The sequence below is a fragment of the Protomyctophum bolini genome (assembly GCF_963924005.1).
Source record: "Protomyctophum bolini genome assembly, chromosome: 15".
Lineage (NCBI taxonomy): Eukaryota > Metazoa > Chordata > Actinopteri > Myctophiformes > Myctophidae > Protomyctophum > Protomyctophum bolini.
Window position 1 is genome coordinate 7,841,683 of NC_137876.1, and position 21,366 is coordinate 7,863,048.

Sequence of the window (21,366 nt, forward strand, 5' to 3'; positions counted from 1 at the left end):
CCCAAACAAAACACAAACCAACAGCAGAAAGAAAGCGAGTTCCCTAATGAGATGGTGATGTGAGTTGGTGTAGGAGGAGGTTTGAGGCAGTGGTGATGAGGGGGAGGGGGAGGGAGGGAGGTGATGCTGCTGACTTAGCTGGCCGACTGGCTGACACTGAGCCTCTGTGACACATTCCCTGCCCCCGGGAGACCCTGGCGCTAGTGTATTGTGACAGAGTGCAAGCTTTAAAGGCCAGACACTGATGCACAACAGCTCCCAAAAAAACCTAGAACAACTCGGCCTCTCTCTCTCTCTCTCTCTCTCTCTCCAATCCTCTTGTCCGTGTATTATAAGCAGGCCCGCGCACGTGAATGGCAACACACTCTCACACACGCGCACGCGAGCCAAAAACACACGCACGCACACGCACACACAAACGCATAAACAAACATGACTTTAGTCCTTGACTGTTTAACCAAACCCACTTACTGACTAAATGCAGGAAAATGCAATTAGAATAAGTCCCCCTTTTTTTGAATGTAGGCATTCATGAGGCAATTAGGTTTTTTCGGTAGGACTCTGCTACGGCAGTGTGTTCAAACACAAGACCTGTGACTGGCCATTTGATGTGTGTGTGGTGGAACACAGAGCTGTGACTGGCCATTTGATGTGTGTGTGGTGGAACACAGAGCTGTGACTGGCCATTTGATGTGTGTGTGGTGGAACACAGAGCCAGTGGCAGAGATGAGGGTGATGGTGATGCAGACTGCAATGGATGGGACAGAAAACAAGATCCTCTACTGCCACCTACTGGTCAATGGGGGATATTTATATATAATTTGCAAAGAGGCAAATTATATATTTGCAAAAGAGTGCCTGTCCTTTGACTCGGGTACTTTGTCCACCACTGGTCGTGTGTGTGTGTGTGTGTGTGTGTGTGTGTGTGTGTGTGTGTGTGTGTGTGTGTGTGTGTGTGTGTGTGTGTGATTGATTGAAGGACAGTAGAGAAGTGACCATTTTGGAAGTGGCATGTACATTTGACCACAGTCTGGAAGAGGCATTCCTTTTACCAAGGTGCTTAAGTACCAGCGTCTTAAGGATGCTATTATACAGCTTGGCTACAGATGTATAAACTGCTTGTGTTCATATTTGGAAGCCTCGGTAATGTCCACAAATCAGTCGTGAGGGGCCTGCAGATTGCAGGCATGCCCCAGCCGAGAGCTGATCAGGCATCGGCAAAATTCTGTTCAGTGTCTGCAATAACTGGCAGTCGCCGACAATATGGAGAAGGCGATGCTTTCTGTACCCGTGATCTGTATCCTGAAGCTCTTGTTGTAGAGTTTTCTCAAGTTTGCGCATCCACTATTGTTTGTGTTCAAGAAATCTGTTGTAAAATGTGAATACAAATAAAGATGTTAAATGTGTACCTCTCATAGATAGTCTTCAGCCCCACCCAATCAGAGACCCCCGTCGGTCTCCTCCTGTGTGTGTGTGTGTGTGTGTGTGTGTGTGTACCTCTCATAGATGGTCTTCAGCCCCACCCCCTCAGAGACCCCGTCCGTCTCCTCCTGTGTGTGTGTGTGTGTGTGTGTGTGTGTGTGTGTGTGTGTGTGTACCTCTCATAGATGGTCTTCAGCCCCACCCCCTCAGAGACGCCGTCGGTCTCCTCCAGGAACAGGATGATCCAGGACGTCCGGTACGGCCACTCCTCCGTCAGGTTGATCCACGACGCCAGGCGGTCCCAGTTAAACACGATCTGATTGGCCCGCAGCAGGCGACCTGTCCAACAGCAACACAGAGGATTGGCCGTCTGCACATTTTGATTTCAAAACGATCAGCTGACTCAGTGGTTTTAACTCATTCTGACCTGAGATCAGATAACTGTTTAGCATTTGCCTGTTTAATAACAGCATTTAAAAATACAAGGACCAGTGTAACCAGTTGTAATTCACAGTGTGAAGCTCAACAGTGCCACTTCAGGTCGGACACACATGGAGACCGTACTCAGACAAACATACATACATACATACGGACAGACAAACACACACAGCTGTGCACAGGAGACGGTGTGCCACCGCTCAAACAAAAGAAGGAGTTCCATCCCCTAATGGTCAGTGGAGTGGTCATTATTACCGGTGACGGAGACAATGTTGAGCAGCCGCCTCATGGTCTGGGGGCTGATGTCACTGAACCAGTCCTCGGTGACCAGCAGCTTGGTCAGGTCGAAGGACATCTGCCTGGTGACGGTCCGCTGCATCTGACGCCGCCGGTACAACGTGTCCTATGGAGGAAACATTGGCACTGCAAAGGTTAAGGAAGCAAACGGCAGTGCTAGAAAAAGCCCATTTAGGCCTGAGACCGATTCTAAAAAACGCCTCTAAATCCTGACTTAAGTTTTTTTCCCCGTGTCCCCTAGGGTAGGTACCCTCACAAAAAATATGCAGTAATCCTGGTCACTAAACTGCCTCCCCCTGGCCAGCCGGGGCGCCTGATGGAGGGGAAAGGAACTGGTCGGAATAACGTGTTCCTTCCACGCGCTACGTCCAACCAGGGAAACTCCCCCCTGTCAGGTGTAAAGGAGCAACTTGGACACTCGGGCATGAAGGAAGCATGAGTTCAAGTCCGTTGCTCTCCCCTTGTCCCCCATATATGGGGACTAGGTTGGTGGAGGGTGTGTAGAGCCCAGGATCACATTAGAAGATTGACACAGGGGTGAAAAATGGGTTACAAAATCGTGGGATAAAAAATATATTAGTTTAAAAAAAAAAATACTGCAATATAGAAGTACTCTGTTACACGTAAAAGTCAGGAATTCAAAATGTACTCGAGTAAAAGTAAAATAGTATTGACAGGCTCATTAGGTCCACTGCAGGCAGAGCCTGACCAGAGCCTTTTGTGTCGGTTCTGGACTGGACAACCGTATATCTGACCGACTCAAGGCCGGTCACTGCCCTCCCTGTGGTGGTGGAAAACCAGTGTGTCAAATGTGAAGTCGGTGGGGCGAACGCTTCTGGAGTTACGTGGGATTACAGACGTACAGTACAGTACACACATATTATGTTGTTGGAATGGAAACATGCAGTAATTATTCATATTATTTTTTTTCCCCAGTGTGTATACGGTATAGGCTATTCATTGTCTGGGTTCTACGTTAGCGGAAACGAAAAGCAGAGAGACTTTAAAACGGTTTACAATATGCGTTTACGTTATCACAAGTCAATACTACTCGAAAACTTCAGGCAGTCACTTTGGTTGAAGAATAGCGTTGTCCTGTCCCTCTCTTTCAAAGCCATACTGTGTGTCAGCAGGATGTATCTGTTACTGTATCTGTATCACGGTATTTAACTACAGTGTCATACAACATAGTAGACTATTATTTTACTATAGCCTATAGTTTTCTTTTCCACAAGTACAGTTTATTCAATGCAGGTTGTGTACAGTAGATGTACAGTAGTGCAGGCTGCACGTAAAGCCTGATGAGGTATGGGTCCGAGACTAAATTCTAAGTGACTTTTTCTCCAACGCTCACGCCTACAACCCCATCATGTCAAACTGAGCAAAACATACAGGGCCATATCTGCCTTATCCCTTACGTGGCCGCCTAATAGTCTTAGCTTTTTTTGTCTCCACCAGGCCGAAGGCATGGGGAGAGTATGTTTTGCACTCCGTCCGTCCGTGTGACCGTCCGTCTGTCTGTCCGTCTGTGTGTGACAGTCTGTGGAGAGCTAATCTCTGTTTTCACATTGGCCTGTTATAGCGCAACCAGGAGGACACTTTTTGGACAGTACACCTACAGATTTTGTCCAAACATCACGCAAATTGGTACATACTCTCTCATATTGTGTGATTTCCGTGAACTTTTGCACGCACATTCCCACTCGGCTGAGGAAGAAATGCAACTTGTCGTTTTTCATATCAGCCTCATGGTAGCGCTATAACAGGCCGAGTCGGGTCTTTACATATAACTGCACCTATTTTCCACATTTTAAAACCGGGAAAGCATTTTAGATTTTTTTGTGTTGGCTATTAAAAAAAATCAGCAAGCTCGGAGCGCGCCACAAAGTGACGAAGCGAGCATCACAAGTACATCTGCTATTTGTAGAATCTTATCATCATACATCAGCCAATCAAATAATCACATTCCGTGCTACAAACACACACACACACACACACACACACAAAGCTGGGCGTAGGAGGGGCTGGCGCCCCTCAAAACACGGATGAGGTGCCACAGAAGATATAGGAGCCACTATCCTCTGTAAAGGGCAGAGAAGAGCCAATGTCCTGTAGGACTAATGATGACAACACAGGCTTGCTATTGACACAGATCCATTCCACAGAGAACATCACGAGCCACAGCCAGGCTTTAGGTCCTGCTTTCAACTCTTTAACGAGCGTCTTGTGATCTGGCTCAGTATATAACCCTGTATGTGGAACATATGGCGACCACTCAGGTTCACCACAGAGTAGACCGAGACAGACAGTAAGTGGCTTACAGAGAAGTCTTTCACTTCTCTTGTGTAAAACACCTTATAAGGTGTTCCAACTCTGCCATGTGCTGGAAGGAACTGCTGGGCGATGGAGAGGAATGGAAGCTACTGAACACGACTGAATAATGTTGGTATGTGGATCCACACAAAAAAAGACCCCACCAAACAGGCTCTCTCCTCCGGCTTTCATTTTTTAATCTCCACTTGTAAAGACGAGGGCCTCCCGCTGAAACACCAACAGCCAAGGAGAGGAGAGGAGCGGCAGGGTAAACACAGCAAGAGAGCCTCGTTTTGTAGTAATAACCCATTCTGGGCGCCGGGAACCCCTTTTGGTGTTAGCATTATGTTACGCTTTAGCTATTGAAAAATAGCAGATCTACAAGCGCGCTACGAGCTTGTAGGTCTGCTTTATTTTTATTTTTATCGAAGAACCACTGACATAGAAACATAGCTTTTTCAGAAAACTGTCAGGAGGATGTAGAAGACATTTTTAGAATCTGATCTCAGGTCAGAATGGGATAATAAAGAGCCGTATTATAAATCAGGAGTTCAAATAAACAACAAACAAACAAACAAGAGGGGAGGGTAGCGAGGGAGGGAGGGGGGGTGTCTTGCAGCGGGCAAGAGGGGGGTGGGCCATAGGGCTCCAGTCAGCAGCGATGGCAGCGGAGTCACTTAGCCTCCTGCCAGCAGAGCTGGTGCCAGTGTTTTGTCACTGGGACCCACCGCTGGTACACCCTGTCATTAGACTGTGGAAACGCAGCGGGAAGGATAAACAGCCATTACATCAATTACACCAGGGCTCCTTCTTGGCCCCCACACCGACTCTCTCTCTCTCTCTCTCTCTCTCTCTCTCTGTCATCATCTTTCAGTGACCCTCTCCCTTTCTCTTGTCTCTGACTCTCTCTTTCTCTCTCATCTTTCGGTGTCCCTCTCCCTCTCTCTGTCTCTGACTCTCTCTTTCTCTCTCTCTCCGTCTCTCCTTCTCATCTTTTGGTGTCCCTCTCCCTCTCTCCGTCTCTGACTCTCTCTTTCTCTCTCTCTCTCTCTGTCATCATCTTTCAGTGACCCTCTCCCTTTCTCTTGTCTCTGACTCTCTCTTTCTCTCTCATCTTTCAGTGTCCCTCTCCCTCTCTCTGTCTCTGACTCTCTCTTTCTCTCTCTCTCCGTCTCTCCTTCTCATCTTTTGGTGTCCCTCTCCCTCTCTCCGTCTCTGACTCTCTCTTTCTCTCTCTCCGTCTCATCTTTCGGTGTCCCTCTCCCTCTCTCTGTCTCTCTCTCTCATATCTTTTGGTGACCCTCTCTCTCGTCTGTCTTTGCGGTGTCAAGCCGGTGTCATTCACAGAAGACGCTATACGTTCGGTGCAACAACGACATATCCTCTCAAACTGTTCCATGGAATGAAGACTGAAAATGTAACGATGTTTATTATCATTCTAAACCCATCGCCGTTGCTGCTGTGCCACACAGCGGCCGACCAGTGGAAGAAATCACAGATTTGAGGCATCAACGTCTTTGAGACCGTTCATGTTTCTGCAAGATGCTTCCAAAACATGTATTCTATTGCTGGTTTGATCACTCAGTTCAAATACTCTTTCATCTTAAAGGGACACTTCACCCTTTTTGCAAAAAAAGATATGTTAATGACGTTTAGGAGACACTGGGATCACTTCCTTTCTGGACTACATGTTGTCTCAGTAAGACAGCTCTCCCCCCTATCCACAAGGAGGAGCAGTGCACCAAAGAATTATGGGAACTGTAGTCCAGGAAGGTAGTGAGACCAGTGTCCATGACATCAGAGACAACAGGCTCACTGCTACAATCTAAAATATCTAAAACCACATATTACACACATAAATACCCCCAGGAAAGTGATCTAAAGCTTCTAAACGTCATTAACATATCTTATTTTGCAAAAAGGGTGAAGTGTCCCTTTAACCCATTCTGACCTGAGATCAGATTCTAAAAAATCTGTCTCTCCGCCTCGGGAAGCTACATAATGAATCTATGCCAACTATGTGTGCAGAGCCTCAGTGGGTTCCTTCAAACACCATCCATGGGAAACAACACTGCACTTTAATCTACTTTGATTTAACAAACCGAGGCGTCAAACATCAGCTTTTTTATTTTTTTACAAATCCGAGGATAAACTCTCTCGGGTGGTGTGGTGGTGGTGGTGGGAAAACAGAGAATTGTGTTCAGCATAACCTCGAAGACATCATCCAAAACATTCATTATGTCTGTATTATGCCACCAAAAGAATGAAAGAAAGAAAGAAAATAGCGGCTCTGGAGTTTGTAATTAATGTTGTTGTTGTTGTTGTTTCACTGTGGATTGGGCGGGTGAGAAGGACGTCTAATTAGGGTGAGAAGCAGAAGGGGTGTTTTTACCCTGCGGTTGAGGGCGTTCCTGCTGCCCAGCTTGTTCTGATCTCCTCCACTGTTCTTCCTGTCTGTGTCCTCATGCCACCCTACAGACACACACACACACAGACAGACACACAGACAGACAGACACACAGACACACAGACACACAGACACACACACAGACAGACACACACAGACAGACAGACACACAGACACACACACAGACAGACAGACACACAGACACACACACAGACAGACAGACAGACAGACACACAGACACACACACAGACAGACACACAGACACACACACAGACAGACAGACAGACAGACAGACACACAGACACACACACAGACAGACAGACACACAGACACACAGACAGACAGACACACAGACAGACAGACACACACACAGACAGACACACAGACAGACACACACAGACAGACAGACACACAGACACACACACAGACAGACAGACACACAGACACACAGACAGACAGACACACAGACAGACAGACAGACAGACAGACAGACAGACAGACAGACAGACAGACAGACAGACAGACACACACACAGACAGACACACAGACACACACACAGACACACACACAGACACACAGACACACACACACAGAGAGACACACACACAGACAGACACACAGACACACACAGAGACAGACAGACACAGACACACACAGACAGACACACACACAGACAGACACACAGACACACACAGAGACAGACAGACACACACACACACACAGACAGACACACAGACACACAGAATCATCAAAATTACGTAATTGAAACAAAGCATACATGAATATATATATATATATGGCTTAATCATCATTTATGTATTATTTTTCCGTGGTGAAAGTCTCTAGCAAACTCTATGATGATTGCACCCTCACAACGTTCTAACGCTTCATTTGTGCTCCGTCGTATTATGATGTGTCGTAAATAGTCTAAATCTACTATCGCTTTGGGTCCCCAAATTATTAGCAAATAACACTGAGATTGTAATGATAATATAGCATTGATATGATAAAAAACATTCATGGTCTTTAGAACCTTGAAGAATTGGTTTTTATTGCCATGATACTGATAAATAGGAACTGAAAGTATAGTATTTTCACTCATCCAAGCCGGAGCACAATGGATTGATTGCCCATTCGCCACCTAGAACGTCTTTTGACGCCTAAATCGGCCTAGCCCTCGGCAGGTGAGTTAACCCATTTTGACCTGAGATCAGATTAAAAAAAATGTCTTCTACATCTTGACAAGTCGTTCTTCGATTAAAAAAAATAGCAGACCTACAAGCTCGTAGCACGCCACTCGGTGGCGCGCTACGAGCTTGTAGATTTAAAAAATGCTCTGAAAATGGACGTGGGGGTGAGTCCGACGGGTTGGCCCAACGAAACGCTTTTCAGATTCTCAAGTGGTTCCCCGGATCAAGGGAAAAGGTTAAGAAGACCACTGGGTCTGTGATGAAGACCACTGGGTCTGTGATGCCGCCGTTAGTTACCCTCGGCCGGTAAAGGTTAAGAAGACCACTGGGTCTGTGATGCCGCCGTTAGTTACCCTCGGCCGGTAAAGGTTAAGAAGACCACTGGGTCTGTGATGCCGCCGTTAGTTACCCTCGGCCGGTAAAGGTTAAGAAGACCACTGGGTCTGTGATGCCGCCGTTAGTTACCCTCGGCCGGTAAAGGTTAAGAAGACCACTGGGTCTGTGATGCCGCCGTTAGTTACCCTCGGCCGGTAAAGGTTAAGAAGACCACTGGGTCTGTGATGCCGCCGTTAGTTACCCTCGGCCGGTAAAGGTTAAGAAGACCACTGGGTCTGTGATGAAGACCACTGGGTCTGTGATGCCGCTGTTAGTTAAAGGTTAAGAAGACCACTGGGTCTGTGATGAAGACCACTGGGTCTGTGATGAAGACCACTGGGTCTGTGATGCCGCCGTTAGTTAAAGGTTAAGAAGACCACTGGGTCTGTGATGCCGCCGTTAGTTACCCTCGGCCGGTACCAGGTCTCCGTTGACAGGCGCCGCCGCCATGCAGAGCTTCTTGGCCGTGCTGAGGCCGCGGCTGTTGAGGAACACGGGCAGGTGGACGATGTTCCTCATGTAGTCGTGGCCGTTGATGTTGGAGTCCCGCAGCACGCTGTTCAGGTTCTGGTTGATGGCCTTGATGATGATGTGAGGGTCGCTGGCAAACACCGAGATGAAGGGCCCTTTGGAGAACAGGACCCTCACCTGTTGGACAGGGAGAATGGGGGGGGGGGGTTAGCTGGTCGGTCGGGACCCGGGACCCGGAGTAGGCCTACGCTAGCAATAGTTTTAACCCATTTTTGACCTGAGATCAGATTCTAAAAATGTCTTCTACATCCTGACAGTTTTCTGAAAAAGCTACATGTTTCTATGTCAGTCGTTCTTCGATTTTTCAAAAATAGCAGACCTACAAGCTCGTAGCGCGCCACTCGGTGGCGCGCTATGAGCTTGTAGATCTGCTATTTTTCAATAGCTAAAGTATAACATAATGCTAACACCAAAAGGGGTTCCCTGCCCCAAAATGGGTTTTAATCTTTTCTTATTTCTATCAACTCTTATTTTCTCTTTTTACTGTGTTTTTGTAATGTGTTTTTGTACGATGTCCTCTCTCTCTCGTCTTATGTCTTAGTTTTGTTTAGTGTTCCATGCCCGGGAACTACGGATGGAAATTAGCATCTGTACTAAATCTGGTGTATTTGCACTCCGTCCATGCGTGTGTGTGTGTGTGTGTGTGTGTGTGTGTGTGTGTGTGTGTGTGTGTGTGTGTGTGTGTGTGTGTGTGCGCGCGTCCGTCTGTTACCAGCTAAACTCCGGCACTGTTAACCCGGTCGATGCCCCCGAGGGGCACTTTATCTAGCTGAATTTGTGTCTATCAAAAATTACAATGAAGGCCAAAATTATTTAACCCATTCTGACCTGAGATCAGATTCATACGAGGTTTCCACTTGACACACACTGGTCTGATTAACCCATTCTGACCTGAGATCAGATTAAAAAAATGTCAGTCGTTCTTCGATTTAAAAAAAATAGCAGACCTACAAGCTCGTAGCGCGCCACTCGGTGGCGCGCTATGAGCTTGTAGATCTGCTATTTTTAAATAGCTAAAGCATAACATAATGCTAACACCAAAATGGGTTCCCGTTCAGAATGGGTTAAGGAATTTTTTAAATAGAGGAAATAGAGAGAACCGTTAAGTTTGTACGATCGTTAAGATGGAATGTGGAATCATAATGGATCCTAACCGTAGTCAGATGATGAGTCTTTCACCATAAACTTTCATGCAAAGCAGATATGGCGTAATGGCCGGCGTCCGACTGTACATCCCTCTGTCACAGTGATGACCTGGACTGCTTTTTAACCACTTGTAGCCCCTGTATGCTTTGTTGTACGATGAATTACACAGTGCCAATGTTAAAAACACAGTGAGCTTGTAAATGTGCTATTTTAACTCATTTTTTTAATGTTCTACCCACAATGCCTGCATGCCCAAAATAGCAAGGCCAGTTTGAAAGTGGTTAATTTGTGATTTTGATCTAACTTGGCATACTGTAGCTTTAGGAATCGCTAAATATAATATATTTCCCCGTGTGGCATCGTTGCTATTAAAGCCTCGCCTTAATAGTAGATTTATTTTAGTCAAAAGAAGTCATTCTTCTGAAAGTAACGATTCAGGGCCAAACAGGTCGGTCCTTTCCTTAAACAAGCTCACGTTGTCCTTTGAGGATAAATCACAGTCACGCACTCTCTGATGTTTAAGCTTGTTTTAGCTAACAGCTAGCGAGGAGTGCTTCGGGGGCAAATTCCCTCATCCTAATCCATCAAATTGAAATAAACCACATTAAATGAGCAACATATCAAAATGAAAAGATGCCAAATTAAACGACGAGCCTGAGTGACATCTGACACTAATGGCTTTGGAACGCTGCGACTCCCAAGCGCTAGTTTAACCCATTTTGGGGCGGGAAACCCCTTTTGGTTGTTAGCATCATGTTATGCTAAAAATATCAGATCTACAAGCTCATAGCGCACCACCGAGTGGCGCGCTACGAGCTTGTAGGTCTGCTATTTTTTTAAGAATCGTGAAAAGTGACATGAAAGTGTTTGAGAATGACTGACATTTTTCAAGAAAACAGTCAGGATTTAGAAGACATTTGCAGAATCCTTCCCAGGTCAAAATGGGTTAACTGACTCTAACGACCGTTTCAAAAAGCTGATTGTCAGCAAACAGCACATGACGGGAGGAGGGGGGAGGAGGGGGGGAGGGGGGGTTTCCCACTCTGCTAACTAAGGGATAGTGTCCCAAGTGTCACAGGACACTGATTTGTGTGATTTGTCAGACCCCATGCCAGCTCCCAGGCCAGTGAACCTACTGTACCGTTCTCCCACCCTTCCTTTCTCCAACTGAGTCACCGTCTTAGGAATAGCAACTTGTGAAGATCATATCATACCATACGACCACATTAGCCAGTAGTAGTAGGAAAACATATTTTTAACAAAATAAACAAACTAGGAAAAAACTAGGAGACATATAATCACCAAGTACCCTTTTTGTGCGGTGCACATACCGCTCGAACTGACTGGCCGCGTGTGTCCCTATGTCCCTACTTAATACTTATGTCTGTCTGTCTGGGGTATCACCCGCTGCAATACCGCTGGGTGACCTAACGTGGCACTGTTGAGCAGCCTAGTAAGCCTACATTCACACTGAGCACTGGGAGTTTCATGGTGTTTTTTCCTTTTTGTATGTGAACGTGTCTGTTATTTGTATGCAGCTGTGACTCTGTCTCCAAGACAAATTTCTCCCAAGGGAGACAAATAAAGACAACCTTGAACCGTGGACCTTGATAACTATAACAATAACGTTCTAACGAACAATAAAACTGTACCGTACATAATTACAGAGTACAGTAACAATCAAAGTATAGTTGCACCGCTCAGTTCACACAGGTGTGATTTTTTAAATCTGCTCTGAAGAAGGCTGTCGTCAAAACACGTTAGCGTTCTTCTCAATGAAATACCGTATGAAAAGTTGCATCTGAGCCAGTCTTTAAATTTGGAGTGCCGCCTTTTCCACTTTGTTGGTTTCTGAGTTAAAACCCATTTTGGGGGGGAACCCCTTTTGGTGTTAGCATTATGTTATGCTTTAGCTATTGAAAAATAGCAGATCTACAAGCTCATAGCGAGTGGCGCGCTACGAGCATGTAGGTCTGCTATTTTTGAAAAGTCGAAGAACGACTGACATAGAAACACAGCTTTTTCAGAAAACTGTCAGGATGTAGAAGAATTTTTTTTAATCTGATCTCAGGTCAAAATGGGTTTTAACTCCCCCTATACTTGGAAAACAAAGCAGACAGGGGTTGGCTCTGTATTTGGTCCCCCCCTTCTACACCAAATCTGTTCTCTGACAAAAGGCAGATCTACAAGCTCGCAACGGGACGCGCTGTGAGCTTGCGGGTCTGCTATGTTCTGTGAAATGTTTCCTTCATCATAGTAGGGGGGGAGGGGGGGTGCTATAGCTAGGGTTCAGGTGGTTCAAAGTGTCATAGTGGAATCTTCAGCTCCAACAGAAGACGCTTTGACGGGACGGGGAGGTGCTCTCAGAGAGAGAGAGACACAAGATTGCATTAGGACACAGGAGACCGCCATTCTCTGGAGGATTACTCCACCAAATAACAACATTTAGCCCAAGGAAATTCTATTACGCCAGCTGGGGAGGAGGAATATGAACTTGGAGGCGATCTGGGACAGCTGTGGAGACAGCGGTGGCCACTGAGCAGTGTGTGTGTGTGTGTGTGTGTGTGTGTGTGCGTAGGTGAAAGAGCCACTGAGAGAGAGGTAAAGTCCACATGACGGCTTCTTCACAAAAGCCCCTCTCACAGTTGGAGATTTGCATAATGGATATGGATATTTAATTATGAAGTTCTTTTGAATTATCCTGTTAGAGGGAGCTGCACCCACCCACCGCACATGTTCCCACACACACACACACACACACAGTGTCCACACACACACACACACGCGCGCGCGCGCACGCACCGTGTCCAGCATCTGTAGCACTTTGTCCTGCTCGCAGGCGTCCAGGCCGTCGATGATGACCGCCATGCGGGTCTGGTTCTGGGTGAAGCCGTCGATGGTCTTGGCCATCTTGGACATCAGCTCCACCTCGTGCTTCAGCACCTGGTGTGGAAAGAAAGACAAGAAAAACACTCAACAAGAAGAAGCGTCCGCAGGCTAAACATGATGCAAAGTTATTCATCATTATAAATATATCTCTATGTAGTGTGTGTGAAACGGTATACGCCGGTGGAGATAGAAACAAGAACGACTTGAGTCATAAACGCCAGGTGCGGCAAGCGCTGCTGCTTGACCGACTGCGTTGTGCGTCTTTTTCGTTCGTTCATTTCCGACTTTTGTTGGTTCACTCACTGTTTTGTTATGGCTTTCCTCTAGTCTAGCTCCAGTTAGCTCATAACATTAGCTTGAACTGTCGCCGTCCAAAGTCACTGGCGTTAACGTGAAGCCAACACGGCTTCACGTTGTGGCGTTCAGAGTATGGGTTTTTATGCCATTCAGACTATGGGTTTTATGGGTAAGTCCCATTAGGCTTAGAGGCAGCCAATCATGAAAAAGTGCCCACTAAGGTCGTCACTACAGTCGTCAGTACGTGCTAGTAGAGAGAAGTAGCTAATGTAGTCCAGGCGCTTTTCAAGCACCTGGCAAAAAAAAGAATCCTGTGGATCCACAGAGGAACAGCGTTGCTCCAATAATGTGAACCTCTAGCCTGGCATGGGTCAGACTAATGTACATATATACTGTATGGGCCCCTAGTAGGCACTGGCCCGGGTCCATAATGTAGCATAATCCGTCCATGAGTGCATTGACTGTATATATACAGTATATACTGTATAATACCTTCATGAAGCCTTCACTCTTGAGTTTGGTCAGGTTGTTGGCGGCGCTGTGCAGGCGTTTCCTCTGGGAGTTGAGCACAGAGTCGGCCACCTGCCACCACGTCCTGCAGTTGAGCAGCAGAGCCAGACCCACCACGCTGGCCATGCCTATGAGCACCGCGTTCACCGTCAGGTTCAGAGGGTCCACCTGGAGGAGCACACAAAGCAGGCCAATGGGTTTTTTTTGGGGGGGGTACATAGGATGGTAATCTAGTCTGACGGCGCGTTGCGGGTTACTGTCAAACTGAATCTACTAACCTATCAATAAAGCCCCACAAAATATCTAAAGATAAACATTCATTTTTACAGATCAAATGAACATGAGGAAAAAAGGTAAAACACTACTAACTAAAGCTGAGGTTCTCAACCAGTGGGGATACAGTATGTAGATTGACATGTTGGACTGATATCACATATTTTGGTTCCATTTTGTACACATTCAGAGTTAAATTAACAGTGAGGATTTTGTTTTACCATATCGGGGTCTGAGAGATGCAAAGTACACTAAAGGGTCCTTGAAATTAAAATAGGTTGATAAATCACTGGTGTATATACACTTTAGAAAAAGTACCTTGAAAATGGCCAGCAGAGCCACTCCAGTGATGAGGCAGCCCAGAGTCAGTGCAAACAGCACAAAGGATGGAACGCAGCACGTCTTCTTCCATTTCTTACCTGCACCGTGAGACATGGATGGATGGTTAAAAGTGATTAAAAGCTAAAGGTGACACAGATGCATTCCAGGTCAACACGTTCGTTCGTTAACGCACCTTGGATCTCGTCGTTCTTGAAGACCCTGAAGAGCCTGGTGGCCATGAAGCCGAACTCCCTCTCGCAGGCGTCAGAGAGGGTGGCAATCATCTCCGCCATGGAGGTCTCCCCTCCCACGCTGGACAGGCGGTTGTAGTCTGTGAACAGGAACCTGTAGGGAGGACAGACAGGCGTCAGAGAGGGGGGAGGACAGACAGAGACAGATGGACAGGCGGTTGTAGTCCGTGAACAGGAACCTGTAGGGAGGACAGACACAGGTCCACATGGACAGAGACACGGCAGCTCAGTCAGAGACAGCTTCATCCATGTGGCCAGAGAATAGTGTAGAAGCAACTACATTTCGGACGCATTTACTCATGCATTGTAGTCTGTGTATAGAAGATGCTTGTTGTGATCCTGTGTGTATTGTTGTTTATTCTGGATTTGTACCAACCTGCTCATCATGAGCAGTTAGGGGTTCAGTGTTGCTCAAGGACACTTTGGCATACTAACCCAGGGAGAGCCGGGGATCTAACCGGGAAGCTTCCGATTCCCAAGCATGCGCTCCATCTCCTGAGCCACTGCTGCACCAGCAGTGTGTGTGTGTGTGTGTGTGTGTGTGTGTGTGTGTGTGTGTGTGTGTGTGTGTGTGTGTGTATGTGTGTGTGTGCGTGCATAAGATGGCTAGCAATCACATAGATGCTGGCAAACAATGCTTAGAGAACATGTGTTCTTTCTGTGTGCGTGCGTACGTGCGTGCGTGCGTGCGTGCGTGCGTGCGTGCGTTTCGTGCGTGCGTGCGGCTGTCACCTGACAGGCAGGGCGCGGGTGGTCTGCTCGGGCAGCTCGGGGGGGTTGACGAACATGAGTTTGAGCAGCAGTTCCATGTATCCCACCTGGCGGGCCAGACGGGTACTGATGACCCAGGCCCAGTTCCACTTCTCCCCCTCACGACGGCCTCCGAAGTACACCAGCACTGGAGACACAAGAGAACAGAACACATTACACTAGTACACCAGAACTGGAGACACAAGAGAACAGGATTACTACACTAGTACACCAGAACTGGAGACACAAGAGAACAGGATTACTACACTAGTACACCAGAACTGGAGACACAAGAGAACAGAATTACTACACTAGTACACCAGCACTGGAGACACAAGAGAACAGGATTACTACACTAGTACACCAGCACTGGAGACACAAGAGAACAGGATTACTACACTAGTACACCAGCACTGGAGACACAAGAGAACAGGATTACTACACTAGTACACCAGCACTGGAGACACAAGAGAACAGGATTACTACACTAGTACACCAGAACTGGAGACACAAGAGAACAGGATTACTACACTAGTACACCAGCACTGGAGACGTCACAGAACAGAACACCATGCTCTTACTGATACACACATCTATCGGTTACTACACTAAACTAATAAACTAAACTATATTAATTTTACATTTCCACTAGTGGTCATGTAGATGTAGATCACTCGCATGTGTTTTGTAAATGTCCCAGAATGGACGATTTTTGGAAAAACCTTAAATACAAAAGGGAAGACATCATTGCACAGAACAACCACACCAAGGGGTCTAATGAAGTACTGTCACCTCATAAACACATGAAAAACTGGAAAGAAACACAAAAATCACTTCACTCTATCTTTAAAAACAAAACCGCACCACCTTGGAACAGAACAGTGAACAGTAGTGTAGTGAGAATGGCTTTGATAGTAGTATTGCCTGCATAACGGCACCCTCTAGTGATTGATAGCAGTATTGCCTGTATAACAGGCACCCTCTAGTGATGGAAATGCACTGCAATGACAGCAGGAAATGACCCCCGTCAAGTGAAACAGGCACATGTAATGATAACATAAAAATAATAATTATAATACTAAGCTACATTTATGTGTGTGTGTGTGTGTGTGTGTGTGTGTGTGTGTGTGTGTGTGTGTGTGTGCGCGTCCCCCCCTCTCACCAAAGAAGGTGTAGATGAGTGCCAGCAGGCTGAGGGACACAGCGATGGCCAGCCGGGGGTCCACGGTGAAGCCCAGCACCGTGGCCACGCCCCCACACAGCACCAGCGTCAGGAACACCACCAGCCAGGAGAACTGGAACAACGGCTCCACCTGCTGGCCCGCGAACGTCTTCATCTCATCTGAGAGAGAGAGGAAGGATCCATTGAACACTTTATTATATTACCCCATTAATTAAGACCTGAGGACCTGATTCTACAAACGTCTGTTACATCATGACAGTTTTCTGAATGACATACGTTTATATGTCAGTGGTACTTCTTTATGACATGGACCCCAAATATTATATGAAAATGGCTGCCGCCATAACAATTACGATATGTACTGTGATGCCCAATGTGACCCATCCGTTTAATGAAAAAAAAAAAGGCTGCCCCCATCTGAAAATATGTTGTTCCCCCCCCCGGAAGCAAAGATGCAAGTTAAAAACGTTCGCTGTGAAAGAATATAATATCCACGTTTTCACAATTTTTCAAAGATAGCAGATCTACAAGTTTTTAATCAGCTAAAGTTTAAAATAATGGGTTAAAGTGGTTTAAAAGCTAAGGTGACACAGCAGCAGTGTCAGGGACACCAACCACCAGCCACGAGAACTGCAACAAGGGCTGAGACCTGCTGGCCCGCAGACGTCTCCATCTCATCTGAGCACCACGACCACAACGCAGAGAGGAGGAGAGCGTGTTTGGATCCATTGAGCACTTTATCAACCACCGGAACCCTTTAGACCACTGGTTCCCAAACACTGGGTCGGGACCCATGAGGGGGGGGTCACGGACACATTTTTATGAGTCCATTTAGTTTTGGTTTACTACGTTTTGTTTTTAATTATTCGTTATTTCAAAACATTATCAAAAAGAATCCCCCTCTCCATAAAAGGAAAACTCCTCATGCATTAAACCAATCTTCATGAAGAAATGAAAGAAAAATCGAAGAAATTAGAACAATTATTTAAGAAGTAGTGAAAAGCTCACAACGCGGTGCGAAGCGATGCGTTGTGAGCTTGTAAAGGCCTATTCATAGTGAAGTCTGGATTTTCGGTGGTGAGCTGACCACCGCGACTACCGCGAAATAACGTTGAGCGGTGGTGAGTAAAAACAGAGAGAAGGCTGGAGCGGTGGCGGTGGTTTGCTCTTCACCGCGGCTCGTGACGTCATGTTGTAGTTCGGTGGTCAGTCACCTCACCACCGAAAATCCAGACTATGTATGAGCCTTACATCTGCTATTTTCACTAGTTTGGGTCCTGTTTTGGGTCATGGGTTAAATAGGTTTGGGAACCACTGCTTTAGATTTACTAAACTGAACCCGAGTTGTCTCTGTACTTGGCCCAATTTTTGCCAAAAATACAAGATCTATTTTTGGCTAATGTTGGTGGTTAAACAGAACACAAAAAGCCCCGGGGGCTTTTCTTCCATAGTGGTCCATTGTAGAGAATGGAAGAGGAAGACTGTTTGGCCCAGAGAAAAACATTGCGTTAAGTTTAACGATTAACTAATTTGGAGATTTGGGGAAGATTATTGTAGAACCATTTGTGAATATGACATTACAACAGTTTGTCCATTCTCTCTCTCGCTCTCTCTCTCCATTAAAACATTTGTACACTTTAGTTAACAATTTACCACCAACAGGTTAACAGCCATCTGGTGGAGGGCCGGAAACTGCGAGTCAGGAAGTAAAGATCTGTAACATGTCCCGCGATTGTCATTTAATCCACCCCCAAAACACACTTTTTTGTAAGCGAGGTTCATATAGTTTAGAGAAATGAGCTGCAAATTAAGCTAGTTTTGACCCAAAAAGAAGAATCTAAAAGCTGTGTCCCCACAGACAGCATAATTTACAATTTAGGCATTTAGCTTGTAGGTCTGCTATTTTTGAAAAATCGAAGAACGACTGACATTTTTAGAATCTGATCTCAGGTCAGAATGGGTTCATCAGACCAGTGTGTGTCCAGTGGAAAACTCGTATGAATCTGATCTCAGGTCAGAATGGGTTAACAGTGAGGGTGTCACAGAGCAGCAGATAGTGACAGTATACTGTACTGTACTGTACAGCGCTGTATCAGATGCTGGACATGCTAGCTTGTGATGTACATTTTCCTTACCCTCCAGTTTCTTCAACAGGAAGGACTTCCCGCTGCCCCACTGGGCGTACAGACCCACGCAGATGGGGGGCTGCATGGTGGGCTCGCTCAAGATGTCCGCCAGCGCACTGGCATACAGGTCATAACCCAGCATGTCCCCGTCGGACTCAGAGGGAGACAGGTGCTCTGGGAAGGACGAGACACACAGACACAACATTGGATTATTAATAGAGCCTTTAAATTTTTTGCTTTCTAAAATTAAATGTATTTGTTTGTTTGTTACTCATCACTTTATAGTAACAACTATAACTAACTATTGTTTCATAGTTTATCTCATAAACATTTGTTTCGTAGTTTATACTGCTTGCTCTGGCAACATAAGACATTCGTGTCATGCCGCTACAAACTAATTATAATCGAGTTGAAGCAAAAAAAATTAGAGAAAGTCCAGGCAATATGGGAGAATAAATTATGAAGAATAAACAGAAGAGAGTACAGTATTAGAGTTCGAGAACTTAGAGACTTCAGAGAACAAAACTCTATCAATTGTGGGCAGTCTAACTATTAGCTGTGTCTAAAGTCTAGTTCAGGCCAATGATTTGAGACGCGACAAAACCATCTTAAGTCTGATTTATTCTTCAGCCGCGCTGGTGTAGTACAGCACGGCAAAAATAGCCGATCCACAAACATCACGTCTGCAACGCGTTGTGAGTTTGTAGATCAGCTATTTTTGGTGTACAGCACCGTTGTACAAGGGGGCATTATTAGGGCATTGTGGCGAAATATTGCAGCGGTGTGAATTTCAGCGATGCGTCTCTTACTGGCTCCAAATATCTGCGTGAGGATGCTCTTCTGGTGGGTGCAGTCGATGTTGTAGGGCGTCTCTCCGGCCTTGTTGGGACGGTACAGAAGGCGGCCATCTTTAGGGTTCCTCAGGAGCAGCTCGGCCAGCTTGCGGCTTCGCCCCCGGATGGCGATGTGGAGCGCAGTGTCTCCTTTCTGAATGGAAGGAACGGTCATTTTAGTTTTACTAGGACAGTCATTCTAACGGATTATTATCAAAGCGCTTTACAAAAGGTCCATTCATTTCATATATTGGTGAAGTGGCGAACAGTCAACGCCAGCGTCCTCACGTCCTACATTCACACACCAATGGTGGCAACCACTGGAGGCAATGTAGGGTTCAGTGTCTTGCCCAAGGACACTTTGACATGTGGACAGGAGGAGCCGGGATTCGAACAGCCGTCCCACGGATCATTGGACGACCTGCTCTACCTCCTGAGCCAGAGCCACCCCCTACATTCTCATTCTCTTACTTTTTTGAATTTGTACTTTTGTATTTGCCCGCAAAGGCCCATCTGAACATGTTTTGTGCCAGGAACCCCCCCCCCCCCCCCCATATAAGATTTTAGCTATTAAAATATTAAAGTAATATTACTTTCGAGTAAGTGGTTAAACATCCCCGGTTCGATCAAGGTATTTGTTCAAAATATCATATTACATTTTGTCCATGTTTCTCACCCCTAGTTGGCTACCAAAGCCATGCAAATTATGTGACACTGACATGTCACATATTTGGAGGCAAACACGCCAATAGGAAAGGCTGTTTACAGATGAGTGCATTTAGAACTGTACCTTGTCCACAGCCTATAGGAAGGCTGTTTACAGATGAGTGCATTTAGAACTGTACCTTGTCCACAGCCTATAGGAAGGCTGTTTACAGATGAGTGCATAAAGAACTGTACCTTGTCCACAGCAGACACCTTGGCCCCTTTATCCAACAGCAGCTCCACAACCTCTATGTTCCTCATCTTGGTGGCTTTGATAAGAGGCGTCTCTGCATCCTGAGATATTCACGCACGCACGCACACACACACACACACACACACACACACACACACACACACACACAAAAACACACAACATTTTAATATTATATGGGTGCTGTCCAGTCTTAAGTCAGTTTGCTGGGGGTTACTGTTAGTCAGGGAATATTATCAGAAAAATGTCCAATCTGTGAATAAATTCCTCACCAATAAATGTCTTTACCAGTGTGTTTGTAAAAGGGGTCTAGTAACACATCTCACAAAGACTGGGGGAAATCTGACAGCTGCTGAAAGTTAATATTATTAAATAGCATGTGATGGGTCAAACTAGGGGTTTTTCATGATTCTGAATTTAAAAAAAACGATCCATGGGCTAAAAACGTCTATAGCCCATTAGCCGTCATCACAAATGATGTGATGACCTGGAGTGTCTATGGCTAATGAATTGGTAAGGTTCTTGTACGAATACTGGACTACTCGCCCCGGTGCTTGCCCGTTTTTCCTCCCGGAATTTTCCCCAGTGAGGGGGATAACTTTGTAATATGCTATTGGCTGTTTGTATTCTTTTTGGAAAAATGGTACCTCGTCAGATAATCCCCACATATCCTACAACAACTTCTGTGAACAGACTTCACTGTAGTAGCTTTTCATAAATTATATTTGTACTTAGGCTGTTCTGCTGTCATGAAAGTTTATAGTTAGAGAAATTCAAAATCCAGCCGTCTCCTGTCCAGTCTCTCACTGGGGAAAATTCTGGGAGGAAAACAGAAACGGGGCGAGTAGTCTTGTTACCTCTTGTAGGCTACTACCCCCTGACTGTGTGTATGTGCTGC

At 46.0% G+C, this 21,366-nt stretch overlaps 1 protein-coding gene across 5 annotated transcripts in view; it reads right to left on the reverse strand.

The window, feature by feature from the left end:
* kidins220a (kinase D-interacting substrate 220a) overlaps positions 1-21,366 on the reverse strand; it is a 94,600-nt gene that overhangs the window by 54,214 nt on the left and 19,020 nt on the right. For all 5 annotated transcript variants that reach the window (XM_080784478.1, XM_080784477.1, XM_080784476.1 and 2 more), the window contains 13 exons: positions 20,453-20,551; positions 19,529-19,706; positions 18,729-18,893; positions 16,573-16,752; positions 15,393-15,558; positions 14,603-14,754; positions 14,407-14,507; positions 13,798-13,983; positions 12,922-13,062; positions 8,850-9,090; positions 6,863-6,942; positions 2,116-2,263; positions 1,599-1,761 (listed from right to left, as the gene is read on the reverse strand). In XM_080784478.1, coding sequence (XP_080640604.1) covers positions 1,599-1,761; positions 2,116-2,263; positions 6,863-6,942; positions 8,850-9,090; positions 12,922-13,062; positions 13,798-13,983; positions 14,407-14,507; positions 14,603-14,754; positions 15,393-15,558; positions 16,573-16,752; positions 18,729-18,893; positions 19,529-19,706; positions 20,453-20,551 — 2,000 coding nt within the window. The remainder of the gene's footprint in view (positions 1-1,598; positions 1,762-2,115; positions 2,264-6,862; positions 6,943-8,849; positions 9,091-12,921; positions 13,063-13,797; positions 13,984-14,406; positions 14,508-14,602; positions 14,755-15,392; positions 15,559-16,572; positions 16,753-18,728; positions 18,894-19,528; positions 19,707-20,452; positions 20,552-21,366) is intronic.